The sequence below is a fragment of the Heliangelus exortis genome, chromosome Z, assembly GCF_036169615.1.
Source record: "Heliangelus exortis chromosome Z, bHelExo1.hap1, whole genome shotgun sequence".
In the NCBI taxonomy this organism is placed as follows: Eukaryota; Metazoa; Chordata; class Aves; order Apodiformes; family Trochilidae; genus Heliangelus; species Heliangelus exortis.
The window spans coordinates 33,561,043-33,584,289 of NC_092454.1; the positions used below are offsets into that span (position 1 = coordinate 33,561,043).

The following is a 23,247-nucleotide window of genomic DNA, read 5'->3' on the forward strand; positions in this document are numbered from 1 at the left end:
ACTGAGCTTCTCTTCAACCAATACCACCAAATCCTTCTCCTCAGGGCTGTTCTCAATCCTTTCTCTGTTCAGCCTTTATTTGTGATTGGGACTGTGTGAGGTTCCAATCAGTGGAATGTTCTTTACCTCAAAAGACAATTTTAAAGTGAATAAAATTGGCTGAATGGAACATACAGCCAACATACAGCCAAAATTGGAGCTAGCTAACACTGATAAGGACTAGCACCTCCAAGGTGATGAGGACTGATAAGCTGGGTGGAGATCCCCTTCAGGTGGCCCTGTCTCCAATGGCCCACCCTTCCTCCCCCCTCTCTTCCTTCCTTCCTCTCTTCTTCCCTTCTTCCCTCTCTCCCCTTCTCACTTTTTTCCTCTTTTCTCTCCCATCTCTTTGTCTCTCTCTTTTTCTTGTATCTTCTTCTTTTTCTCTTCTTTGCTTTGCAACCTATTTGCCATGCCTTCACAGGGTTATATCACTTTGCTTATGTTAATTGTCAAAAAAATCTTGGTCTTATTGAACTTCATGCGGTTGGCATGAGGCCACCTTTCAAGCCTGTCACAATACCTCTGGATGGACTCTTTTCCTTCCAATGTGTCAGCCACACCACACAGCTTGGTGTCTTAAGCAAACTTGCTGAAGGAGCATTCAATCCCACTGTCCACATTGCCAGCAAATATATGAAACAGCAGTAGTCCCTATACCAACATCTGAGGAGTGCCAATAGTCACTGGTCTCCATTTGGACATTGAGCTGTGGACCACTACTCTACTGGCATGGCCAATAGTTTATCTGATGAGTGGTACATCCACCAAATCCGTATCTTTCCAGTTTCGAGACCAGAATGTCATTTGCCTAAGTCCAGGTAGATCCTGTCAGTTGCTTTTCTCTTGTCCATTAATACTGTGACCCCATTGTAAAAACTCATGAAATTTGTCAGGCGTGATTTGCCCCTGGTGAAACCATGCTGGTTGCCATCAACCACCTCCTTGTTTTCTATGTGTCTTTGCAAGGCCTCAGTAGGATATGCTCCATGATCTTGACAGGCACAGAAGTGACACTGACTGGCCTGTAGTTTCATGTAGTTTCCTTTTTCCCCTTTTTGAAATGGGGTTCTGTTTCTGTTTTTCCAGTCATCAGGAACTTCACCAGACTACCTTGATCTTTCAGATATGATTGAAAGTGTCTTTGCAACTTCATCCACCAGTTCCCTCATCAGGTCCCATGGACTTGTGCCGTTTCAGGTTCTTTAGATGCCCTTGAACCCTCTCTTCTCCTACAGTGGACAAGTCTTCCTTCTCCCAGTCCCTCTTTGCCTTCTGCAACTTGGGTGGCATGAAAAGCATCTTAGAAAAGGGCTGTTTTTCTAGTTTACGCTCAGTCTTTTGTGCCGAGATTCATCCAGCAGACAAGTGACCTAAGACTGATGATTAAGAAGTACAAGAAGGTAAAGGTCTTGATGCTTTAACGATAGATGGTGAATCATGAGTAAGGTATTTATTGCATTCATACACAAGCTTCCCTGCTCCAAGCATAGTATTTTGCTGCCTTCAACTTCAGGCTAATAATAGTGCGTTGAAGCCCTCTGCCCCCAAGTGCATGTGTTTGCATTGAAGACGTGTGCCCTACCAGCATGGGTGGTGCTTGAAAGAAACTTTGTGTAGTTAAAGAAATACTCTCTTTATGCAACTATGCATAAAAAATTATGCTCTCTAAAGCAACTCTCTTTATGCGTGTGCTGCCTTTATATCTGAGATGGAAGTACTGCACCTCATTAGTGAGTAGTAGTGTAAGAATGTATTAAAAAAAAAAAAAAAAAAAATATCTGCATGTTTACTGTCAAACTTTTCAAATCAGCGAAGCCCACAGATACCTGGAGCAGCTGTTGCGATGAGGGAATCAGTAAGTGCAGAGACGGTATTACCAAGCTTATCTAAGGACACTGTCGGGAAATTAAAAGCGTCCACTTGCTTTCCTTCTGCATAGCCAGCATTCGGTCGGATCAATCGGATTAGCCTTTCTGCGCCCAGGCTGTCCCGCAGGTCACCCCGCCGACCTGCCGGCGCTGCAGGCGCGGTTGGGAGCAGCAGTGCGGTTCCTCCCCGCAGCCTCTGAGCTGCCCTCCTCACAGGGCCGTGTCCCGGGGCAGGCGCCCGGAGGTGCCGCGGGGCTCCCGCCGCCGCACGGCGCTCAGCCCACGCCGGGGGCAGGGTGGGGGTCGCACCGCCGCCCGCCGCGACAAGGGGTTTGCCCCCGCCCGATCGGTCCACAGAGGGGTTTTGCCTGCGGTTCCGACGCTTCCAATTGAATAGCCTTGCGCTGCCTTAAAATGCTTGTGCGTGTGACCGGCACCAAGCAGGCGCGTTGCCTGCCTGTCTGCCTGCCTGTCTGTCTGTGTGTCTGCCTGCCTGCCTTCCTGTCTGTCTGTCTGTCCGTCTGCCTGCCTGCCTCTCTGTCTGTCTTCCTCGCAGATGGGGACTGCACGCGTGGCTTCCCGTTCACAGCTGTTTTCCCTGCCTCCTCCCGGGCAGGCAGCCAGCGGAGCCTGAAGGAAACCCCCCTCCCCCGCTGCGGCTTCCCTGCCTCAGTCCTCCGCTTATCTCTGCCACCAGCCCTCCCGCCTGTCAGGCCCCGCCCGCCTGCACCGCCGCCCGGGGACGACCCCCTTCCCCCTCCGCTCCTTCCCTCCCTCCCGCCATCACCGGGCGAGTGCCGGGGCTGCTCCGACCCCGCAGACGGAGAAGGGGGCGGGCCTACTGCTGCCTGCCAATCACGGGCCGCTGCCCAATAGCGGCAGGCGCCGGAAGGGCGTCGTGGCGTCACGGCGTGACGTCGCCGGTGCCCATGGCACAGGGTAGAGGACGGGGCCGAGGGGGGCGATGGCCTCGTCGGTGGTGCGGGCCACGGTGCGGGCCGTCAGCAAGCGGAAGATCCAGGCTACGCGCGCCGCCCTCACCCTGGTCAGTGCCGCGCCGCCGGGGTCGGGCCGCTGGGTCCGCTGCACGCAGGCCGCTGCAGCCCGTCCCCCGCCTCCTCACGGCTGTGGGAACTGCGCCACGGGCCGGGCCTTCCCGGGCTCCCCGCCCGTACCGCGGCAGGTGGTGCGCAGCCGCCTGTGGGCCGCCCGTGGCTGTGGGGCGGGAGGAGAACGGGCGACCCGGCCTGCCTGCGCCCGAACAGCGGGCGAGGCACCGCTGCGTCGGGCCGCGGCGGGGGTGGGAAGAACTCGCCCCGGGCAGTGTCGCGGCCGGGGGCCTGCGCCGTTAGCCACTGGGAATTGCCGGTTGCGGCTGGGGTTTGCCGCTGGGGAAGAGCCGCGGGGAGGCTGCGGGGCTCTCTTCCCTTTGCGAGTTCAGTGCGCGGGCGAGCCGCTGCTCCTCGCTAATCCTGCTGGAGAGAGAGACCGCCGCGCCCGCCTCTCTCTGCGCCGGCAGCAAGGCCGCGGCGGTGCGTAGTCACCCCTTGGAAGCGTATTTATTGAAAAAAAAATCCAACCAATAAGAAAGAGGCAGTGTTTACGGAAGTCAGTTGACGACTTGGTTGTTTCCAAGGAGACTTTCCATCTTTTACGGGGGAGAACCAGTCAGCTCCTTGCGGGAACAATGGCAGATTGAGAGCCTATAGTTCAGTCACTTGTCAGAGCAGGTAATTTGTGCTCAGTAGGTATTCTGAAACAAATGAAGATCAGTAGTGGTAATTAGAAAAGTTTGTTCCGTGAGTTTAAGGCTGCTTGTGGTTAGAACTTCACATTACCAGTGCTCTTAATTTTCTCTATGTTTTAGAAGTTTGTAATAATGGAAATGTTCATGTTCGTGCATTTCTGTAACAACTGGATCTGTCGAGTAGATCTGCATGAACAATTAATTTAGCTGTTGTAAAGTCACAGTTCCCCTCTCGGTTAGTGGGAAGAGAGAAGTAGGCCATAAACTTTTCTGTGCCTAATCGATTTTTATCTGCAATGTGTGTGTGCCAAAAGTTTCACACGACCAAAACTACTTAATTGAATGGTGGTAATAATTTTGCAGGGAAGAAAACCCAACATCCCATTGTATTAAGGGCTTCAGTTCTTGAGCTGTCTGTTTGCTGGCAGTGTGGGTGATGAGGGGAGTGAAGAGGTATTTTGTTCTGCTTGGATTAGATTAGCAATCATTTGTTTTACAGACGAGTGTGACTCTTGGGATCAGACATCAGTTTCAAGTAAAACACAGACTATTCAGAACACAGGTTGCTGATGCTGAAAGTGGACTTCCCAGATAAGAGGCAAATGTAAACTGAGAAAATCTGAGTGCATGGACCATTGACAAATAATTTTTTTTTAGTGAAACAAGTACATTTCACACTAATACCTGTGAGCACTTAGTGCAAACAAACAAGCAGATCAAATTGATGTATATGTTTTTGTTTTTCAGACACCATCAGCTGTTCAGAAGATCAAACAGCTTCTTAAAGATAAACCTGAGCATGTAAGTAAACAGGGCTGAAAGTTTGAATTAAACACAGAGGTTAATTATTAGAGATGCTGGCATTTTTTTTTTTCTGGAGGGGAGCGTATAGGCTTGTTTCTATATTAAGCTTCATTTCTTTATAAAGTGAAATGCAGGACAAACCTGACTGTAATGACATTTCACTGTACAGTTACTTTTGAGATAGTTAAAATTGAAAAAATTTAAGCTTCAAAATACTGTTGAGCTATATTAGAATGAAGTGCTCTAGTGTGTCATCATGGTGACTTCTGATAGGAAAAAAGATGTTCGGCTGTTGTTATCAGCATGTTATTAAGTTCTTGTAGGAATTCTCATTGTGAAGTGAGTAGTAATTAAGTTAGATTCATTGGATCATAGATCCATTGGTAAACATCTGATTCTTGGGAAACTTGCTAGACAGCAGTACATTTTAAGTAATCATCATTTATCTAAATAACTGACTAAGCTTGTCATAATTTCTTCTTGGGGAAAAACACAGTCTTGCTTTCTAAGCAGTATGAAAACAAGGGTTATATTTTATTCTTCACAGTAAATATTATTTCAAGAATAATATTTTTCTTTATAAGCTTTTACACAAGGCTCATTGTTCCTTTTGTTTGCACATTGGCAGCTAACTATACTCTGTTTTAATGTTTTAAACCATCCGAAGCAAGCCTTAAGCCTACAGCTTAAGGCCCTTTGCTGTAAACGGTGTCTGCGTTTTCCAGCCAACTACTTGTAGCATGTCCCATAAAGAAAGGTGTTTAGCCTGGAAAAATGAAAATCTCATTGAGATCCCACTGGACAACAAGTAGTGTGTTTTGATGTTTTTGTCAGTGTTATGACATGACTAATCACTATGATTAGTGATACACAATACAATTTTACTCTTCAATTATTAAGCATTGGTGTGTGTAAAGTGGTACAGATGCTTTTCAAAGATTGTTATGCACAAATAGCTTTCTGTTTCTTTAAAACCTTTTCCTCAGTTCTTTACTTATACAGATTCTTTTTGTGCCAGACTTGTTGGATACTGCAGGTGTTACAAAAACATTGACTGGCTTGTCTTTTTAGGTCGATTCAAACAGTAAGCAAATAAATACACCTGTTTAAAGGATTTGCTTTAAAAGTCAGATGGCAAAAAAGGGTAATGAAGAAATCAAAGTACATTCTTCAAGACCTCAAAGTACATTTTCTGATGGTGTCATTTCAAGAGTTCTGTGAAAATCCAGTAACTGCCCTTGTCTTGGCCTCACATCTTCATAATTGCATTGCTGTCCATAATCTTAACATAGTGCTTGAATTAACTTGGAAGTAAACTTTTAATTTGTAGTCACAAAAAGCCTCTGAAGTCTTTGAAATTTGACTGTCTTTAAGAGAAAAGGCACCTACAAGAGGAACAGCAATTTTATGACTTAAAAACTTCTAACACAGTTCAGGGTTTGATCCAGAGTAGCATATATCTGATGTTTGACAGTCAATTCTGTAAAAGACAAAAAATGTTAGCTCTTAATTGTTGAAGACTTCTGTTTTGCGGTAGTGGAGACTGATAAATGTCAATGTTTTTATGCTCTGCATACTTTTTATCTACTTTTTATCTAAGTGTTCCAAAAGAAGTTTTTAAATGTCCTTAATGTATTGTTGTGGAGTTTTTTGGTTTTGTTTTTTTCAGGTAGGTGTGAAAGTAGGTGTTCGTACAAGAGGATGCAATGGACTCTCTTACACACTAGAATATACAAAATCAAAAGGAGACTCTGATGAAGAAGTAGTTCAAGATGGTGAGTTTCTAATGCAGCAGAGCAAAGTACTTTGGTTATGAGGAAGAGTAATGCATTACAGGTTTGCCAGGAGTTATATCAAGACCTCCAGCTGTTCTGTTATGGGAGTTACCACCTTAGTTTCTTTTTTGAACTAACTAGTTGATAAAAATTTAGCTTTGCAGACTCTGCAACAGATATTGCTTCAACAGAATAGTGTAGTGCATTGTTCACATCTTTGGAGTTGGATAATAGCAGATAGAGAAAAATACAGAAGAGTACATATATAAAGAAATACTTTGCCAGCATACATAAACCAAGGCCTGCCCAAAGATTTTATTTACAAGGGATTTACCATGTTATCTTCTCTAATTAGTCCTGTGCATCATTGCTTTCTAATTTCTTTTTAACCTCTTTATGCCTTTATCTTTAAATTTCTCTGTAACAATGGGTTCCATAATTTTGAATTTCTTTTTAAAGCTGTTTTCACCTGCTAGTTTTTAAGTATTCTACGCAATAATTTCCTTTAGAACTCCATGATCAATGCATTGCTGAAGTTCCTGTTGTGGTTTAATCCCAGCTGGTGACTAGGCCCCACACAGCCACTCTCACTCACCCAGCGTGAGATGCCGGGGGAGAATCAGAACAGTAAAAGTGGCTTGAGAAAACCCTTGAGCTGAGATAAAGACAGTTTAATAGGTACTCAAGCAAAGCAAAATAAGGGATTAATTCAAGTAATTCCCATTGGCAGGCAGGTGTTCAGCCATCTCCAGGATAGTAGGGCTTCATTGTATGTAATGGTTAACTTGGAAAGAACAGTTACTTGCCATAACTCCAAACATCTCCCCCTTCTTTCTTCTTCCCAAACTTTACTTTCTGCACGTGATGTCATATGGTATGGAATATCCCTCTGGTCAGTTGGGATCAGCTGTCCCAGCTGTGTTCCCTCCCAGCTTCTTGTGCACCCCAGTCCAGCTGCTGGTGGGGTGAGAAACAAGAAGAGGTCTTGACTGTGTGAGCATTGCTCAACAATAACAAAAGCATCCCCGTGTGATCCATACTGTTTAGAGCACAAATCCAAAACCTAGTCTCATGCCAGTTACTTAAAAGAAATTGAAGTCTATCCCAGCCAAAGCCAGCACCCATCTGAGTATTTTTCCAGTTTTCATAACAATGCCTGTCAGTGGTCTTTGTGGCAACTACAGGCTTTTACAGAAACATAATAGTGTTTGGTTTGCTTTCTTTTTTCTGAAAAGTTTCTAAAATTACTTCTTTGGAGGTAGTTGTCTTTTTAAAGGCACTACTGAACTCAGTTGTATTGTTTCAGGAATATTTTATTTTGTTGGCCAAGTAAGTGATTTGAGTAACTTCTCAGCTGCTAGTTGTCTTTAGAATAACAGTGAGCAACTCAGATTTTCTTAAACAGAGCATCAGTTGGCACTTCAGCAAGTTATTAAATTGAACCAGAATCTGTGGGATAGCGAATGCCATCTAATTCTGCAGATACCTCTTGATTTCAAATTCATCTGGTTTCTGGAGTTACTGCTTCTGCTTGACTCAGAGCTGTGCGAGATTTACAGGGCTGAAAAGAAATTTTTCAGAAGGCATTTATTTCTGGCATCTGAAGGAAGAGAAAGCAATTTCCCTCAGTCAGGCCAGAGTCTTTAAGGCCTGTACACTTGCCGGTTTGTTTTGGTTGCTCCTAGTCAGATTTCATGTGAACACTGATTTTACATACCTCTGTGCTCAGAGTGGTGGCTTCCAGCACAAATTTTCTGTCTTTTTGGCAGTTAAGTGACTGCTTGAGGGACCAGATCCATGAAGTCTTTCATTAAGTTTCACCTTCACAGTAACTGACAGTGAAGACTAAACCTCTTAAAAGACTTCATGGACCTCAAAAATCTGTAGGTGTATCCCGGTTCTCTACAGACTTGTGTTAGTAATGGATTTTGTCTCAATGCCTAATGTGAAGAAATAGCTTGCCAGCAATCTGTCCCATAACAATAAGTTTTTGTTGCCACTTAGTGATACGATTTACCCTTTTTATTTTTAATATTGCAAACTCTGTGAACAGCTAATGCAGTCCACTCGCATGTTTTTGTCAGATTTGTAGTTTTAAGCTTAGTACCTTTCAAGAGAGGTAGATACTGCATGTACTTCAGACAAAGGAACTCCTTCTAGTTCCTAAAATTACCTCCTAATTCTTAATTCTTAAAGATTCTGATCCCTTGAAAGTTTACATGTTTGTCTTATTATAGGATTCAGACTTGCTAATAGTTTAAAATAGACCTAATAGCTTTGCAAAGTAAAAGGTTATCTTTTTCAGAGAGGAAGGTTAGTATTTTCAGGGGTTTGCGCCATCTTGCTGGATGCGGAGACTTTTCAGAATGTTAGGAAAAAAGCTATTGAATGTATTAATGGGAATTATTTATTGAAGCTGAGATTTTCCAAGTTCTACAGCTGAAGTCCGTGCATATAATTTTAAAACCTGTGCTCCTCCTTGCCCCCCAAAAATACAGTCACATGCACATGCAAATAAAAGTGCTAGACTGTTGCAAGAGGTTTATAGATGGAGTAAAAATAGAGATTAAACTGCCCCCCATGTTAGACTGGAAACTCGGTCTTTGGATTTACCTTCCATTTTTTGCTACTGATCAAAAGAGAATTTTAAAGTTATTGTAATACTGCTGTATCTAATTTTTTTTTCTTTGTTGTCTTCAAGGGGTTAGAGTGTTCATTGAGAAGAAGGCACAACTGACACTTCTAGGAACTGAAATGGACTATGTAGAAGACAAACTGTCCAGTGAATTTGTCTTCAATAATCCAAATATCAAAGGAACATGTGGGTGTGGAGAAAGCTTTAACATCTGAAATCTGAGGACTGTTATTTTGAACACCCCAAAACACTATGATGGGTTTTGGAAACAAATGCATTTTCTTCAGGTCCATAGGCTGCTTAAAGTGGGGATATCATTAAGAAAAATAAAGCTAGAAATAATTTTGAAAGTGAAAATTATGTGTTGAATTCTACCACATTAGTGTAGTTATGCTGTAATTTGTGAAGAGTTGAAATCCAAAAGGTAAGAACAGTAAAGTGCTCTAGTAACATCTCTGTACTTTCACATGCTAAGGAAATAAAATCTCGCTGTACTTTTTGTTTGTCATTTTCTTTGTCCACTCTACTGACACTTGCCCATCTAAAACCCATTTAGACTAATATATTGCCTGTATGTTTCGCTTGGATTTGAGGGAAGGCACAGGACACACCAAAAACCTGACCCATTTGCATGTGTTTGTTTACAAGACTTTGCATAGATGGGCACACAGTCACACATGGGCTTCAGAGTTCACTATGATTATTTAGATGCTTGCTGTGGTTTTCTAGTTTCCTGGTGCTTTCTTCTTGTGGGCTTTCTGCTGGTTTGTTTCCACGCAGATCTGGGGAAGTACAAAAAGAAGTTAATCTATTAATATACTGGTAGGCTGCCGTAGCACTGCTTGTAGAAACCCTCCAAAATGGGCTAACCCAGGTGTAATGCTGTGCCTTTCCTTGGTGAAAGCACAGTCTGGGCTGTACTAAGAAAACAGTTTTCAAGAACATGAAGTATCAGGTACTAGAGTACTAAAGCAGAACACACCCAGGATTTTCTCAAATTTGTGGTGTACCTTTCTTGACTTAAATTGCAGAGTTGGTAAAACTGCCTCTGTTTTCTGATTCCCATGTTGACAGATTGTGCTGTCTGTGCATCAAAAGGAATGAGTGCTATTTTTGCAGCAGAAATCCTTCACTTTTTTTTTTTTTTTTTTTCAGTCCTACCTGCTCCTAACTTTGCTACAGCTTGAACTCATTTTCTAGCTCTGTAGATACTTGAGTTTTTCACTGAACAGCAACTTCTTTTAACTTGGCAGCAGGAGAAAAATCACACCATGGTATACCATTTTTAAGACCTTAGTATTACCTAATTGGTTTCAGTTACTGTACACAGTAATGAAAATAGTATGTTATAATAAGCTATTTTTTCCTTTGGAACACAAACATGTTCTTGTAATCAGAATTTTGTTTTTGTAAACCATTGTTTTTCAAACTTCCATTGTCTTCAGCACTTCTTCCACTGGTGCTTAGGCAGAAGTGTAAATGTTTCCGGGCCTTTCCAAAGGCTGGTATGAAAAAAACTCTTCCATCCTTTAGGTGACATTGTGCAGCTAAGCTGCTCACTGGTGCAGCAGAGATGGTAAAAGGGTCTTCCTGTGCAGCTGATGGCAACAGCTGATGAAAAGTGTACCAATAAAAAGTAGAGGACAACAGGGATTGGCATCTTGCAGTGAAGGGCATGAAAGTGTTGAGATGGGAAGAGACCCTTGAGAAGGCTGTACTTGGAAAAGTCAGAGGACCCACAGATCTGGGCAATTGGACCCACATGCTAGTGGCCAACTTGGGAATTGCTATACACTGAAGACATAGGATTGTGGCGACAATTTTTACTCTTGCCTGGAGAAATGAATAAAAATGAGTAATTCTTGATCTGTTTTACATAGTGCACTGCAACAGAACGTTGGAATATCCACAGTGGTAGTTTAGGTTCAGTTTTCGTTGAATGCTATATCATCTTTTGATATCAAAATGCTACTTTTTCAACAGTCAACTGTTGCAACACAGGTCATTTATATAGTAAATCAGGAATTAGGGGTTATACACTAGCTAGGTGCATTTATAGTGCTGTGATTCTTTTGGTCTTGCCAAACAAAGCAAACACTGTTGATGTGATTTAGCTGCATTAATAAGCCTAAAGCCCCCAGCTAAGGGCACTTCTTCAGTTGGTGTTTCTTTGAGCCTAGCTGGAGGATGAGATTGTGAAATGTGGTAAGAGGGTGGTGCCTGCTAAGAGGGCTAGTAATTACAAATTTAACTTGTTTTAGTGCGTTTTGCAATGAGTGGCATTGGTTTGGTTGACTTTTTTTAGACCTGTGGCACATGCAGCAACTCTTTCTGTGTGTTTTGTGTATGCCTTGAAAGAAAGTTTATTCTTTCATCCTTCCATGAAATAATTCTCTAGATTCTTACTTTACTAAGACCTAGTGCACAATGTGCTAAACCCATGTTAAAGTACTATTTACAGTTGCATAGGAACATGATTTTGTTGATAATCCATTATAATTTTGTGCAATACTGCATGTAGAAATCTCATAATAATAAATACTGCTTGTTGGTAAACATGAAATTTTCTGGTTTTGGTGATTCTGTTTACAGTAATAAGCACTAGCGGAGGGAAAGATAAGATTGTATGCTGGGATTACAGAGCAGATACAGTATTACTGTTATCTGAGTTAATATTTCTCAGATCTGTTAATAATTTGGAATGGCATAGAAGAAGATTGCAATACATTGCAAATAAATATCTATGCACAGAAAATTATTTTATGTGCACTGTAAGACTAAGGAAGTTTTAAAGGGCACGATGTTTATTTTGAAAGCTTCTGTTTGCCAAAAATTCATTTGAGTATGTCTTAATCAGGATAATGCTTTTGATCAACTAAGTGTTGACATTAAAGTTTTCAATTAGCTAGGCAACTTGAGGTGAGTCAGTAGCCATTCCTGGTCAATTCACTGCAGTGCTGTATAATGGCGCCAGTTCTCCATAGTGTACTATGTTCATGGCATGTTTTGCATTTCCTCTTAGATACAGTGCTTTCCATTTCTGAGTCCAAGTTGCCTTTTCTTTTTTTGAGAAGATGCACAGTAATAGTGGCTGAAGTAATTTTCGGGACAATGCTAGAAACCATTGATACAGTTGCATAGTCACTTCCCTGGAGAGTGACAACTAAATCTTTCAAATAGGCAGGATATGGAAAGTTACCTTTCTGTTACAGTTCTTATTGAACTTTAAAAAAAAAACAAATCAAAACCAGCTTGCTTGCACCGTTAAGGCAGCATTCCTGATCCACCCATTTATAGCTCTTTGAATGGCTCAAGACCAAAAACTTGCTCAGGAAGACATTGCAAGTCTTCCTGATGCAAGACATCAACAGCTGAAGGGATACAGTGAATTTAAAGTCCAAAATAAAAAATAAATGGACTTTTCTTTAATTATTATTTAAATCCTGTCTGCCATAAGTTGTTTTTATAGTTTGATGGGGTTTTATTGTAATTGTTATTCTGTCCAATATTTAAATGAGCATCTTCATCACTGGAAAAGGTCTTCAACACCACCACTACTGGACTGTGTTTGTGCTGGCTTCCTAGCCATTTATTAGATACATTTCTAACCCCCTTAAACTTTGCAGTCTTTTCTGGTAGAATAATCCTACAGCTGTCTAACACTCCAGAATGTGCATCTCTGTAGAACTTTTTTATGTTCTAGCTTAGACCCCCTGCCCTCCCTTCCACTCTCCCGTGGAAATACCTGGAGAGTAAGGACGAGAGTTAAAAGAGTATAGAATTTCAGTACTGTCATAATAAACATCCTATCATACATAAACTAATGAGAGCTATGACTAATGAGATATGAGACATACATAAACTAATCAGAGCATGGAATGTAGAGAAAAATCTCTGTTCATGCTCCTTCTCTCTCTCCTTCCTCACCAACATAGGTCTCTCTGCTCCTGCACTGCCCTCCCCAGGTGATGCTGTTCTGGTGTTTTTCTCACTTTCTATGTGTAGCTCTCTCTGCCCTCCCCCTTTCACCTGCCTTGCTCTTAACAGACGTGTTTCCCATTCTTGACTACCTTAATCACAGAGGCACGCATCTTTTCAATCCCTGCTGGCTTGAGGCAGGGCTGGACATAAGAGAGCAGGAGAGTTTTCAAAAGCTACTTACATGAGCCACTATTGAAGGCCCCTTTCCTGAGCAGCCTTCCCATGCACCATCACTCGATAAATGGAGGTGTATGCTGGGTTTCCCCAGGTGCTCATAGCAATAAGTTTTATGAGCGAGAATGTGGGGTTTTTGTGAGATTAACAGCCATATAGGCCACATTGTGAACGAGCCATGAGAAATACTGGTAATGTTAAGCACTGTGCCATGAGAGTTATGAATAGACAATGCTGGTAGTGTCAGAAAATGTTATAAGTTTAGACAATGCTGATTTATGCTGGTTTACAAACTTATGCTGTTTTAACCATAATGTAAGTCAATGCTGTTTTCTAAAAGACAAGGTGGTCTTGTAAATTATGCTGAGCTAAAGAGCTTGAAGCAATGGAAAAGTTACAAAAGAAGATGAGCTACGTGCAGAAGGCATTATGTACATTATGTAATTATGTAATTAGCATTATGTAATCTGTATGTGATCATTGCTATTAATTAACCAATTAGCTTTAAAGTTAAGAGTGTGGTAATAACAAGTCACTAAGTGCCATGTATTTAGTAGAGACACACTTGTTTGTATATAAGCACAGCCATGGAGGTAAATAAATGGGATTTCAATCATATTGATTGTATTTGCATCTCTACATACCCTCTCGTCGTCACAAGAAGGCTGTGAGAAATGGTGCATCCTGCAAAGAGAGAAGAGAAGTTGCAGGTATTAAGAGCTTCAACGCCATACACCAATCTCCCCCTGCCAGACCTTCTCTTGCACAGGAGCAAGCTCCAGAAAGTGGGTGGGGACAGCTCTGGAAACAGGAGGCCCAGTGCCAGTCCCACAGCTGCTGGGCAGACTGGGAACACGGGACGGGTATGGCTCATGCCATCCTCAGCATGCTGATCCAGCTGGAGCTCAATCTCTCATTCGACAGCTCCTTCCCTCTGCTGCTTGCTCTGTGCTGACAGGCTGGGGAGGTGCTCAGGGAGGTGCTCCTGTGCATGGGGCATCCGGTGTACAGCCCAACCGAGCTCCTGCTGCCTGCTCTGAATGCATTGGTCTAGGTGGGAGTGAGAGAACCAGCAGAGCAGTGCCGTACTATGCTGGGAGGACAGGGCACTCTCCAGGCTTCCAGCAGACCCCAAGAAGGACCAGCAGTACTGCCCCACGCCTTTTCTCCCCTTCCAGGTGTCCCTGATTCTCCACAGCACACAGCGTTGCTTTTGTGGAGCAGCCATGTGTGCAGCTGGCTCTCTGCTGGGTGCAGCCAGGCATCTCCCAGGACTCCTGCTCCCATGGGCCTGACCAGGCTCTTGCTGTTGTCCCTTTACCAACACCACCACCACACACTACCCAGCCCTCCAAACTCCGGCAGGCCTTCCCTGTCAGTGCTCTGTTCCCCTCTGCCCAGGGAGAAAGCTTTTGTGCTCCTCCTGCCCTGGACTTGCAGACAAACCTGGTTTCCTCCATGGCATCATGCCCCCTGCATGCACCGTACCTTGAGAGGGAAGGTCTGAATACTGCCACGTCGTATGTGAATTTAGCCAGCAGGATTTTTTCTTCTCCATTCTCATGAACATTTAGAGATCCAGGAATTTACACAGGGCACTTTTAATTGCTTTTTTCTTTTTAAAGAAGAAGGTGTGCAATTTTCTCCATTTCCTGTACTGGTTCATGTACAGCTTTTCCTTCATCATCTATTTCCAAGCAGCAATTAGTTAGATTGAACTTCCACACACACACACACACACCTCCTTCTCGTGCTAACAAATAATGTAAAGCCAAGCGATTCTGATATAAAAAGGTTCTCATTTGTGTATTCCGTTTCTCAATTAGCTCTAAAGCATCCCCTGTTTTATTTACAACAATTTCTACCACAACTTGTAACCTAATGATTCTATTGAGCATATAAACTGGAGTTCGATATCCATACATACCATTCTCAGCCCATGTAGCCGGATCATGATATGCAATTATTCTTTCAGGAGGCCATTTGTCATTGTCCCAGTTACTTATTTGTAGTTCACGTTTGATTCGTTGCTTCCCCAGTTCTTCGGCCTCTGCATATACTTGTACCCGAAGCCGTTCTCCCTTACTTATAGGTAACAGGAAAAAACTGGGTCTGATTGTTCCTAAACCACAAGACCCTGACCAATTTTTTGGTAAGAATGCATATGCAAATTGCCCACAAATCCAATACTGGCCCTGAGGAGTAGGCCACCCCTTTGGTTCCATCAGTCCAATTTGTAAATGCCCGTGCCATTTCAAGAGCCATTCCCCATTTATCCCACCTTTTTGTCGTTTCATTCCAGAGGAAACCTCCTTCACACTCGAGGTTACCTACTGGTATGCCGGCCCCCAAATTTTGCCAGCAACTTCTTCCAATTATAGAGGTTTGTAAGACCCATTGCTGTTTCCTGTTGCCCTTTCCAGGTTGTTTCCAGGTTCCAGGGTCAGTTATGATACTCTCCATAGCTTCCCAGGCCCATCTCTCCCCTGACTGGTACCTCCACATACATAACAATTAGTAACGTTTAGTGATTTAGCAATATTTTCAGCGAGATTTACAAAAAGGTTTTCAGCAACTGTGGGAATTTCATATTTCACTCCAGTGTCCAACTCATGATAAAATGAATGCAACCATAATCTGTGTTGCATTGATTTCCTAGATTTTTCTTTTATTATGGTACAGCTGGGGAGAACTACTCCCCTTTTAATTTCTGCTTCCAACGGGGTCCCTTTGCATTGTTGAGGCCATCCCCATTAGGGAGCTGTACTCCAACGGTACAGCTGTTGGACCATGCTGTGCCACCAGTCCTAGAAGCAGACACTGACTGAGAAACTTGCTGTCAGTTTTACCAAGTGCAACTACTTACAAGAGACTTAGCTGAAAGCAAGAGGACAAGACAGAACATTACCTTTATTCTGGCCCAAACCAGGACAGGGACAGAAGAACTTAGACCCTGATTGGGTATCCGGAATTCGGAATTCTGGCCCTGTGGCCCCCAAACACAACAAAAAAAGGAAATTTGACAGGTCCTACGATTATTAGGATATCTTAGACCGTGGCTTGAAAGCTCTAGTGAAAAGGTAAAATTCTTGCCTGAAAAATTAACGAATAACCAGCTTAAGTGGTTTGCTGAAGATGATCTAAAGAATTCATATGTTTGCATATTTCACAATGTTCAAGGCAGATATATTATTAGTACTCTCAAAGTTGGGTTAGCAAAATACTTTGTAAAAGTAAGGTTAGCAAACACTTTATAATTATTCAACAGGAATTCACAAACACAAACATATATTGCAACAGCAAGAAGGAAAATTTCTGCACCGGCCGGAGGTTCCTGGGGGGTGGTCTCTGAACTAATGCTCTGCTGGTTTTCACGTTACACGTCTCCAGTTAGGCCCTACCCTTTTGTAGCTCCCAAGGTCGGGTCCTTGAGAGGTGAGCACATGCCAACCTCATGAACCTCAAGAAGGCCAAGCATGAGGTTGAGGCAATGTGAAGAACAATCACAGGCTGGGCAGGGAGTGAATGAACAGGGAGCAACTCTGAGGGGAAGGGCATGGGGTTGCTGATTGATGAGAAGCTGAACAGGAGCTGGCAGTGCACGCTTGCAGCCCACAAAGCCAACCGGATCCTGGGTGGCATAAAAAGAAGGGTGGCCAGCAAGTCAAGGCAGGTGATTCTCCTCCTCCACGCTGCTCTTGTGAGACCCCACCCGGAGTTCTGTGTCCTGTTCTGGAGGCTCCAGCACAAGAAGAACATCTACCTTCTGGAGTGAGTCCGGAGGAGGGCTGTGAAGATGACCAGAAGAGGGCTCGAGCACCTCTCCTATGAAGACAGGCTGGGAGAGTTGGGATTGTTCAGCCCAGAGAAGGTTCTAGAGGGACCCTTGTAGTGGCCTTCCAGTACCTGCAGGGGGCCTCTGGAAGAAAGCTGGGGAGGGACTTTTCATAAGGGCGTGTAGGGACAGAGAGAGGGGTAATGACTGTCAACTAGAAGAGGGTAGCTTTAGATTGGACATTAGGAAAAGACTCTTCACGGTGTGTCTTTTGTTCTCGTTGATGAGAAGCTCAACAGGAGCTGGCAATGGGGGCACTTGTAAGGAAAGAAGAGAAGAAGAGACCACAGAAGAGGACCTCGTGCTCAGAAACGATTTCTGACGCTTCCAGCCAGTTCTAGGTTCTCGTTGATGAGCAGCTCAACAGGAGCTGACAGTGCACGCTTGCAGCCCACAAAGCCACAACTGGATCCTGGGCAGCATCAAAAGAAGGGTGGCCAGCAAGTCGAGGCAGGTTGTTCTCCTCCTCTACACTGCTCTTGTGAGACCCCACCTGGAGTACTGCGTTCAGTTCTGGAGGCTCCAGCACAAGAAGAGCATTTACCTTCTGGAGCGAGTCCAAAGGAGGGCCGTGAAGATGATCAGAAGAGGGCTCAAGCACCTCTCCGATGAAGACAGGCTGGGGGAGTTGGGGTTCTTCAGCCCAGAGAGGAGAAGGCTCTAAGAGAGACCTCCCACCCTCCCTGCAAGGGACCTTGTGCAGACCCTGCTTAGCAGGCACACCTCCTACTCCAGTCTGAATTGCTACATTTATTTCTCCTCACCCACTTCTCCTTTTTTCTCTTGATCCTTCTTTTCTTTCTGGTTTCAGCTGTGGTCTTCTGGCTTTGTCATTGTCATGGCTGGAGCCTAGCTGATCCCAAGGGACCACGAGGCTCCTTCTTGTGAGGCTTGCACTCCCGGTGGCAGTCACAGGCAAAACGAACACAATTTGTTTGAAAAGATCACTTTAATTTATCAATAACGAAAGCACAACGGGGCAAAGGGAAAACACAAACAAGAGCTCAAATACTTCACACCACCCCTCCCCTCTAGCCGAGACAAAGAGAAAACACAAACAAGAACTCCCATCCTTTACACCACCCCTCCCCTCTAGCCGAGAAAAAATTACTTTGTCCCAATATCTCAGTCCCTCTATCTCCGTCCTTCCTTTCCTTCCTCTGCTTTCAGCTGTGGCCTTCTGGCTTTGCCATCTGCCCATGGACCTGCACTCGATAAATGCAGGTGTATGCTGGGTTTCCCCAGTTGCTCATCACAGCAAGTTTGATGAGTGAGAAGGCTGTGGGAAATGGCGCCTTCTGTAAAGAAAAGAGAGAAGAGAAGGTGGGGGTGTGAAGAGCAATAATGCCATCCGCCAGTCTCCCCCTGCCAAGACTTCTTCTGCCCAGGAGCAAGGTTCTGAAAGTGGGCAGGGGTGGCTCTGGAAACAGGAGGCCCAGTGCTAGTCCCACAGCTGCTGAGCTCCACACTTCTGCTGCCTTCTTTGCCTGCTTTGCTCCTGGCAGGAGTGAGAGAACCAGCAGAGCAGTGCCGTACTATGCTGGGAGGACAGGGCACTCTCCAGGCTTCCAGCAGACCCCAAGAAGGACCAGCAGTACTGCCCCACGCCTTTTTTCCCCTTCCAGGTGTTGCTGCTCCTCCACGGCACATGCTGTTGCTTTTGTGGAGCAGCCATGTGTGCAGCTGGCTCTTTGCTGGGTGCAGCCAGGCATCTCCCAGGACTCCTGCTCCCATGGGCCTGACCAGGCTCTTGCTGTTGTCCCTTTACCAACACCACCACCACACACTACCCAGCCCTCCAAACTCCGGCAGGCCTTCCCTGTCAGTGCTCTGTTCCCCTCTGCCCAGGGAGAAAGCTTTTGTGCTCCTCCTGCCCTGGACTTGCAGGCAAACCTGGTTTCCTCCATGGCATCATGCCCCCTGCATGCACTGTACCTTGAGAGGGAAGGTCTGAATACTGGTTCCTGCCAAGTCATACGTGAATTTAGCCAGCAGGATTTCTTCCCCTCCATTCTCCTCCAGTCCCTGAAGGACAAAGCACAAAGAGAGCAGCTTAGGCTTGGCCCAACAAAGGGGAAATGGACACATCACCATCTAGAGCCCCCCGAACTCCGGAGCTCCAGGAGAGGTCTAGCGCTTTTTACAACTCAGCTCAGTCTCTGCCTTGGGATTTGGTGAAGAAGCCAGAACAGGGTCTGCAGGGCCAGAACAAATCTTAAGAGGGATGAACCCTCAAGAGCCCATGATGTATCCCACTGGGATATGGCACTGCTCAGCAGAGAGCAGGACTTGGATCTTAGAGAATGCACAAAAGTGAGCAAGACCCTGTCTAGACTTTCCCCCAGGGCCTGATCCCTGCCAGACATGCGCAGCAGAGTCTTACATAGGCAAAGACGTCTCGGGGGGCACTGATGACCATCCCAGAAGGAGAGGCTTCATCCACGTTGCGCTGCAACGTGATGGACGTCAGGTGGACTCGTGCTGGCAACCTGATGACAACCTGGCCCTGCTGCCCTTGGAAAGGCCAGCACTTTCCTATGGAAACATCCTCCTGCAACCAGAAAGAACATCAGTGTTGGCATCAACACAACTGCCCATGTAGCTAGATGTACTGGCACTGGTGTGTCCCTGGGGTCTATTTCAGCTCAAAACTGGGCTGCTGTGAGGAGACGGACAGAAGCAGGAGGCCTTCCCTGCCTGACAAGGGAGCTCTCGGGGAGAAAAGACTTTCACCCAGCTGCGGCAGAAGAATGCAGGCAAGAAGCAGCCATTCATCTCAGTTCTGACCCATTCCCTTCCTGAGGGGAATCACGGATTTCTAGCAAGCCCAGGCAGGCATTACAGCCTTGCTTTCAGTAACGTGATCAGCTCTGTGGGCATGGGCAGTGTACATGGAGTAAACATGAGAGCTCCGGAGATCAGTCCCCATCTTCACAGGAAGGAACAAAGCCAGCACTGATGACTTCTGCTGTGTTACCTGCAAAATAGTATCCGGAGGATTGGGGCTGCGGCAGAACGGTACAACCCACCAGAACCAGTTTCCTTCTCTGCAGTCATAGGTCTTGGACGTTCTCTTTCTGTCAATGGTGGCACCTGCAGGGAAAGAAGAGCAGAAGGCTGCAAGAGGCCGCAGACGAGAGGGACTTGGTGCTCAGACACTATTTCTGCCTCCTCCAGCCAGCTCCACGTCTGTCAGTCCTGCCCCAGCTGCGCAGGGCAATGCCAGCAGCCACATGCCCAGTGACTGCTTCTCTCAGAGCACCACGAGGAGAAGGTCTGAAGGGTCTTGGAGAGGACAGGACTGGTAGGCAGTTTGGGGAGAGCCACTCTGCCACTGCCTTTGCTCTTGGGCCCCATGAGACATAAAAGCTGCCCCACTCTGGAGAGCAGTGCCTGCAGCACAGGCTCCTCTGGGGAGCGCTGCAGACAAGTGCAAGGCAAGGAGGCTTGGGCTGCTTGTGTCCATACCAGAGCTCTGCAGGGCCCAGTCAGACGGCTTGTAGAGTTCTGAATGCATCCAGGACACTGCCTGCTCGACTTCCTGGGAACAGCATGAACAGACAGAAAAGGAGCACATCAGCAGGCAGTTCAGCATGGCTACTGGTGGCCTGAGATGTAGTGGGTCAGCGGCAGAAACACAGGGCACAGCCTTGTCCACAGAGATGCCTGACTGTGCCTGTGGTGTGAGCTGCCAGGGCTCAGGAAGCGGATCAGTGGCCACAGCCTGGGCTGCACTGACAAGGGTTTCCACACCCTCATCCCCAGCCTCCACGCTCTCCAGCAGGCACTCCAGGAGATGGGCTCAGAGCCTGCAAGCGATAGCTGTCCCTGTGAGCATGCCTGGGTCACACTGGTGCCTCAGGAGCTCGGCCCGAACAGCCAGAGGTACTGGAGTGCCAAGGGAAGGTTGTCAGGTGTCCTCGGGTGCTTGAAGCATTCCAGTTATAGTTGGGCGAGAGAAGAGCCCGGACAGTGGAGGAGTTTGCCCAGAAAGCACCCGGGTGCAACACCCAGCAGCAACAACAACCATCGTACAGAGTCCTTTTCTCAGGGCTTTTGCCCAGCCAAGCATCCTTCCCCAAAATGCAGCATCACCTCCTTCACATGCTTCAGCTCTGCCTTCAGTTGAACCACCTCTGCCACCAGAAGCTCTGCCTTTTGGATTTCTTCCTCATGCCAAGCAGACGCCTTGCTGGAGGAACCAAAAGCAGATCTTGTCAGGGAGAAGCCTATCCCCAGCTGGGAGCAGCTGAGCTCAGCAAGGAGGAGAGCCACACGTGTTTTCCTTGCTTTGCAAATGATTCCCTTCCACACCAGGCTGAGCAACAGGCAAAGGCAGGAGGGATGTATGGGAGGCCTGGCTGCTAGGGAATGAGGTAGCAGGTAGCATGAGGCCACCTGCCCCTTCTGCACAGAACCAGGTGTCCAGCTCAGGACACATCTCTTACCACAGGGGCTCCGGGGCTGCTCCCAAGGCATATGCCAGCCCCTGAAAAGGAAAAACGCTTCATCAGTGCATCTGCTAGCAGAGCTGCCGAGCGTTCCCAGGAGGGGGCTTCCCGAGAAAGACAGGGCAGAAGCTGCTGCTGCTGTTTGGGATCTCCCTGCATAGAAGCAGAAGAGCCCGTAATTTATCCAGCCACTGTCCGAAATGCCCTGTGGGAGGAGGTGCCCATCCCAAGAGAGTCACCGACCTCTCTCAGTCCCACAGCCCACATTGCCCACACTGCCACTGGGCTCCTGAAGATAACACCACCTGCAATTCAGAACACCAAGAGACTGTTACGTTGCTGGGGTTGCCAGAGATGGCTGCGGTCGTGTTGTCAGCCCCGTGTGGGGAGGGAGCAGGGAGAGGATTAATGTCTGACTGGGGGTCATCAGGCCGGGCGTTGGGGAGACTGCTCAGCTGTGATCTACGGGTGTGCTGGGTGCCACACAGCTAGTCCCCATTTCCTCTTGCTGCTTCAGTGAGTGCTGAGACCAGGCTGCATGGGCCAGGAGAAGTAGCTCTCCATCGGGGTCGCCTCTGGGAGTCCCTGTGCCAGGCTTGGAAGTACCTACGCCCTTCTCTCGCAGACTTGTGGACTTAGCAATGCATCTGTTGGCTTGGTCCAGTAGCCAGAGCAGCAGCGTGGTTGGCTGCCTGCCAGTCTTACTGCCCACCCCACCAAGGCTGTACTCGGGGAGCACTTGGGACACAGGAGTCGCCACACACACTTGCCCCAAAGGCCAGTCAAGGAAGGTGGCATCCAGTACAGCCAGGCTGTCTCTCTGGGATATTTGCTTATGAAAACTCACCCATCGCCGTTTTCAGGTGCAAGATGATGATGCTCAGTAATATCTTCTTTAGCGACACCCTTTGCCTGAAAAAGAGGGAGTCCTTTGGCCGTCAGTAGGTCCCTGGGTTGCTGGCTGGCGAACACTCTCTGCTCTCCCCTATGCTTGCTCTGGCTCTCAGGGAGCCCCTTTCTCACCCATTCCATAGCAGGAACATGAAATACATACATAGTGAAGGTCCATGTGCCCAGCAGATGTCCCCAGAGGGAGGCGAGGCGAGGCCACCTGCCAGAAGGCAAGGAAGGCTGAAGACCGTCCCTGGGCAAAGAAACCAGAGACAATTTGGACCTGTGTGTTGAGGATTCTCCTCCAGATACCAGTGCCACCACTGCCCCACAGGCAGGCTGTGCCTCTGTGTCTCAGGGGGGCCAGTCTCAGGTCCCAGGGGCTTGGCCAGCTCAGGAAGCAAAATTCCCCCAGGGCTGAAGGGCTGGGATCCTACCCCTGCCGCACGAGGCCACTGCTGACCCAGTGGCCCTGCTGAACACTGGCTTTGGGCCGGCAGCGCGAGCCCAGCTTTGAGGCCAGCCCCATCCCCACAGAAGGGGGGCTGCACAGCCACGCGGCTCCTCCTCAGAGATCCTCTGTCGGATTCCCCAGGCTGCTCCACACCCCACGGACCGTGTTAGGCCGTGTCCCTGCTGCCACCCCAACCTGTCCCAGGCAGGAGCAGACCACTACATACTTATCTGCTTGGCAGCTTCTTGGCCCTGCTGCCTCCTCTGTGAGGCTGAGGTTGGTCTTGGCTTCCGAGGAGCCTCTGCAGGCCCTTTGTTGTTCCGCTCGAGGCCCCTTTCTCCTTGCCATCTTGGTCACAGAAGGGTCAGACACAGCTGCTGTCTTCACCTGGCCAGGGAGAACCAGCTCCAGCAGCAGCTCCCTGGCTACTGAGGGTTCCTTCCCCTCGCACCACAAGGCTGTGTGGGAGGCTAGCTGTGACCTCACAACGGGGCTCAGCAGGGTGGGGAGACTCTGTGGGCTGCTCCCCTGGGGCAGCATCATGGCTGCCGCCCTTCTTTTTGGGCGGTGGGAGCCCAAGCCTGTGGGCA

General features: G+C 46.8%; 2 protein-coding genes and 1 long non-coding RNA gene across 5 annotated transcripts; 1 reads left to right on the plus strand and 2 right to left on the minus strand.

Annotated features, from left to right (window-relative positions):
• Window positions 1–1,466: 1,466 nt before the first annotated feature.
• Window positions 1,467–2,492, minus strand: LOC139789425 (uncharacterized). Its single transcript, XR_011723172.1, has 2 exons — window positions 1,718–2,492; window positions 1,467–1,674 (listed from the first exon to the last, which is right to left on the minus strand). It is a non-coding gene; the product is annotated as an uncharacterized lncRNA (long non-coding RNA).
• Window positions 2,493–2,629: 137 nt separating this feature from the next.
• On the plus strand, window positions 2,630–9,370 carry ISCA1 (iron-sulfur cluster assembly 1). 2 transcript variants are annotated; one of them, XM_071730146.1, is made up of 4 exons: window positions 2,630–2,955; window positions 4,405–4,458; window positions 6,131–6,236; window positions 8,938–9,370. In XM_071730146.1, the coding sequence occupies exons 1-4, from the start codon at window positions 2,875–2,877 to the stop codon at window positions 9,084–9,086; spliced, it is 390 nt and encodes a 129-aa protein (XP_071586247.1). In that variant the 5' UTR covers window positions 2,630–2,874; the 3' UTR covers window positions 9,087–9,370. The 2 variants fall into 2 exon arrangements, with proteins under 2 accessions (XP_071586247.1, XP_071586248.1); XM_071730147.1 differs by lacking the exon at window positions 8,938–9,370 and adding an exon at window positions 7,083–7,438 and having other exon boundaries at window positions 2,797–2,955.
• An 8,538-nt stretch (window positions 9,371–17,908) lies between these two features.
• LOC139789860 (sperm-associated antigen 4 protein-like) lies at window positions 17,909–22,747 on the minus strand. Of its 2 annotated transcripts, XM_071730944.1 has the most exons (10): window positions 22,367–22,747; window positions 22,160–22,224; window positions 21,556–21,617; window positions 21,310–21,350; window positions 20,957–21,053; window positions 20,330–20,402; window positions 19,839–19,954; window positions 19,245–19,412; window positions 18,797–18,886; window positions 17,909–18,159 (listed from the first exon to the last, which is right to left on the minus strand). In XM_071730944.1, coding segments are annotated over exons 1-10 (846 nt in total). In that variant the 5' UTR covers window positions 22,369–22,747; the 3' UTR covers window positions 17,909–18,027. The 2 variants fall into 2 exon arrangements, with proteins under 2 accessions (XP_071587045.1, XP_071587046.1); XM_071730945.1 differs by lacking the exon at window positions 22,367–22,747 and having other exon boundaries at window positions 22,160–22,293.
• Window positions 22,748–23,247: the final 500 nt, after the last annotated feature.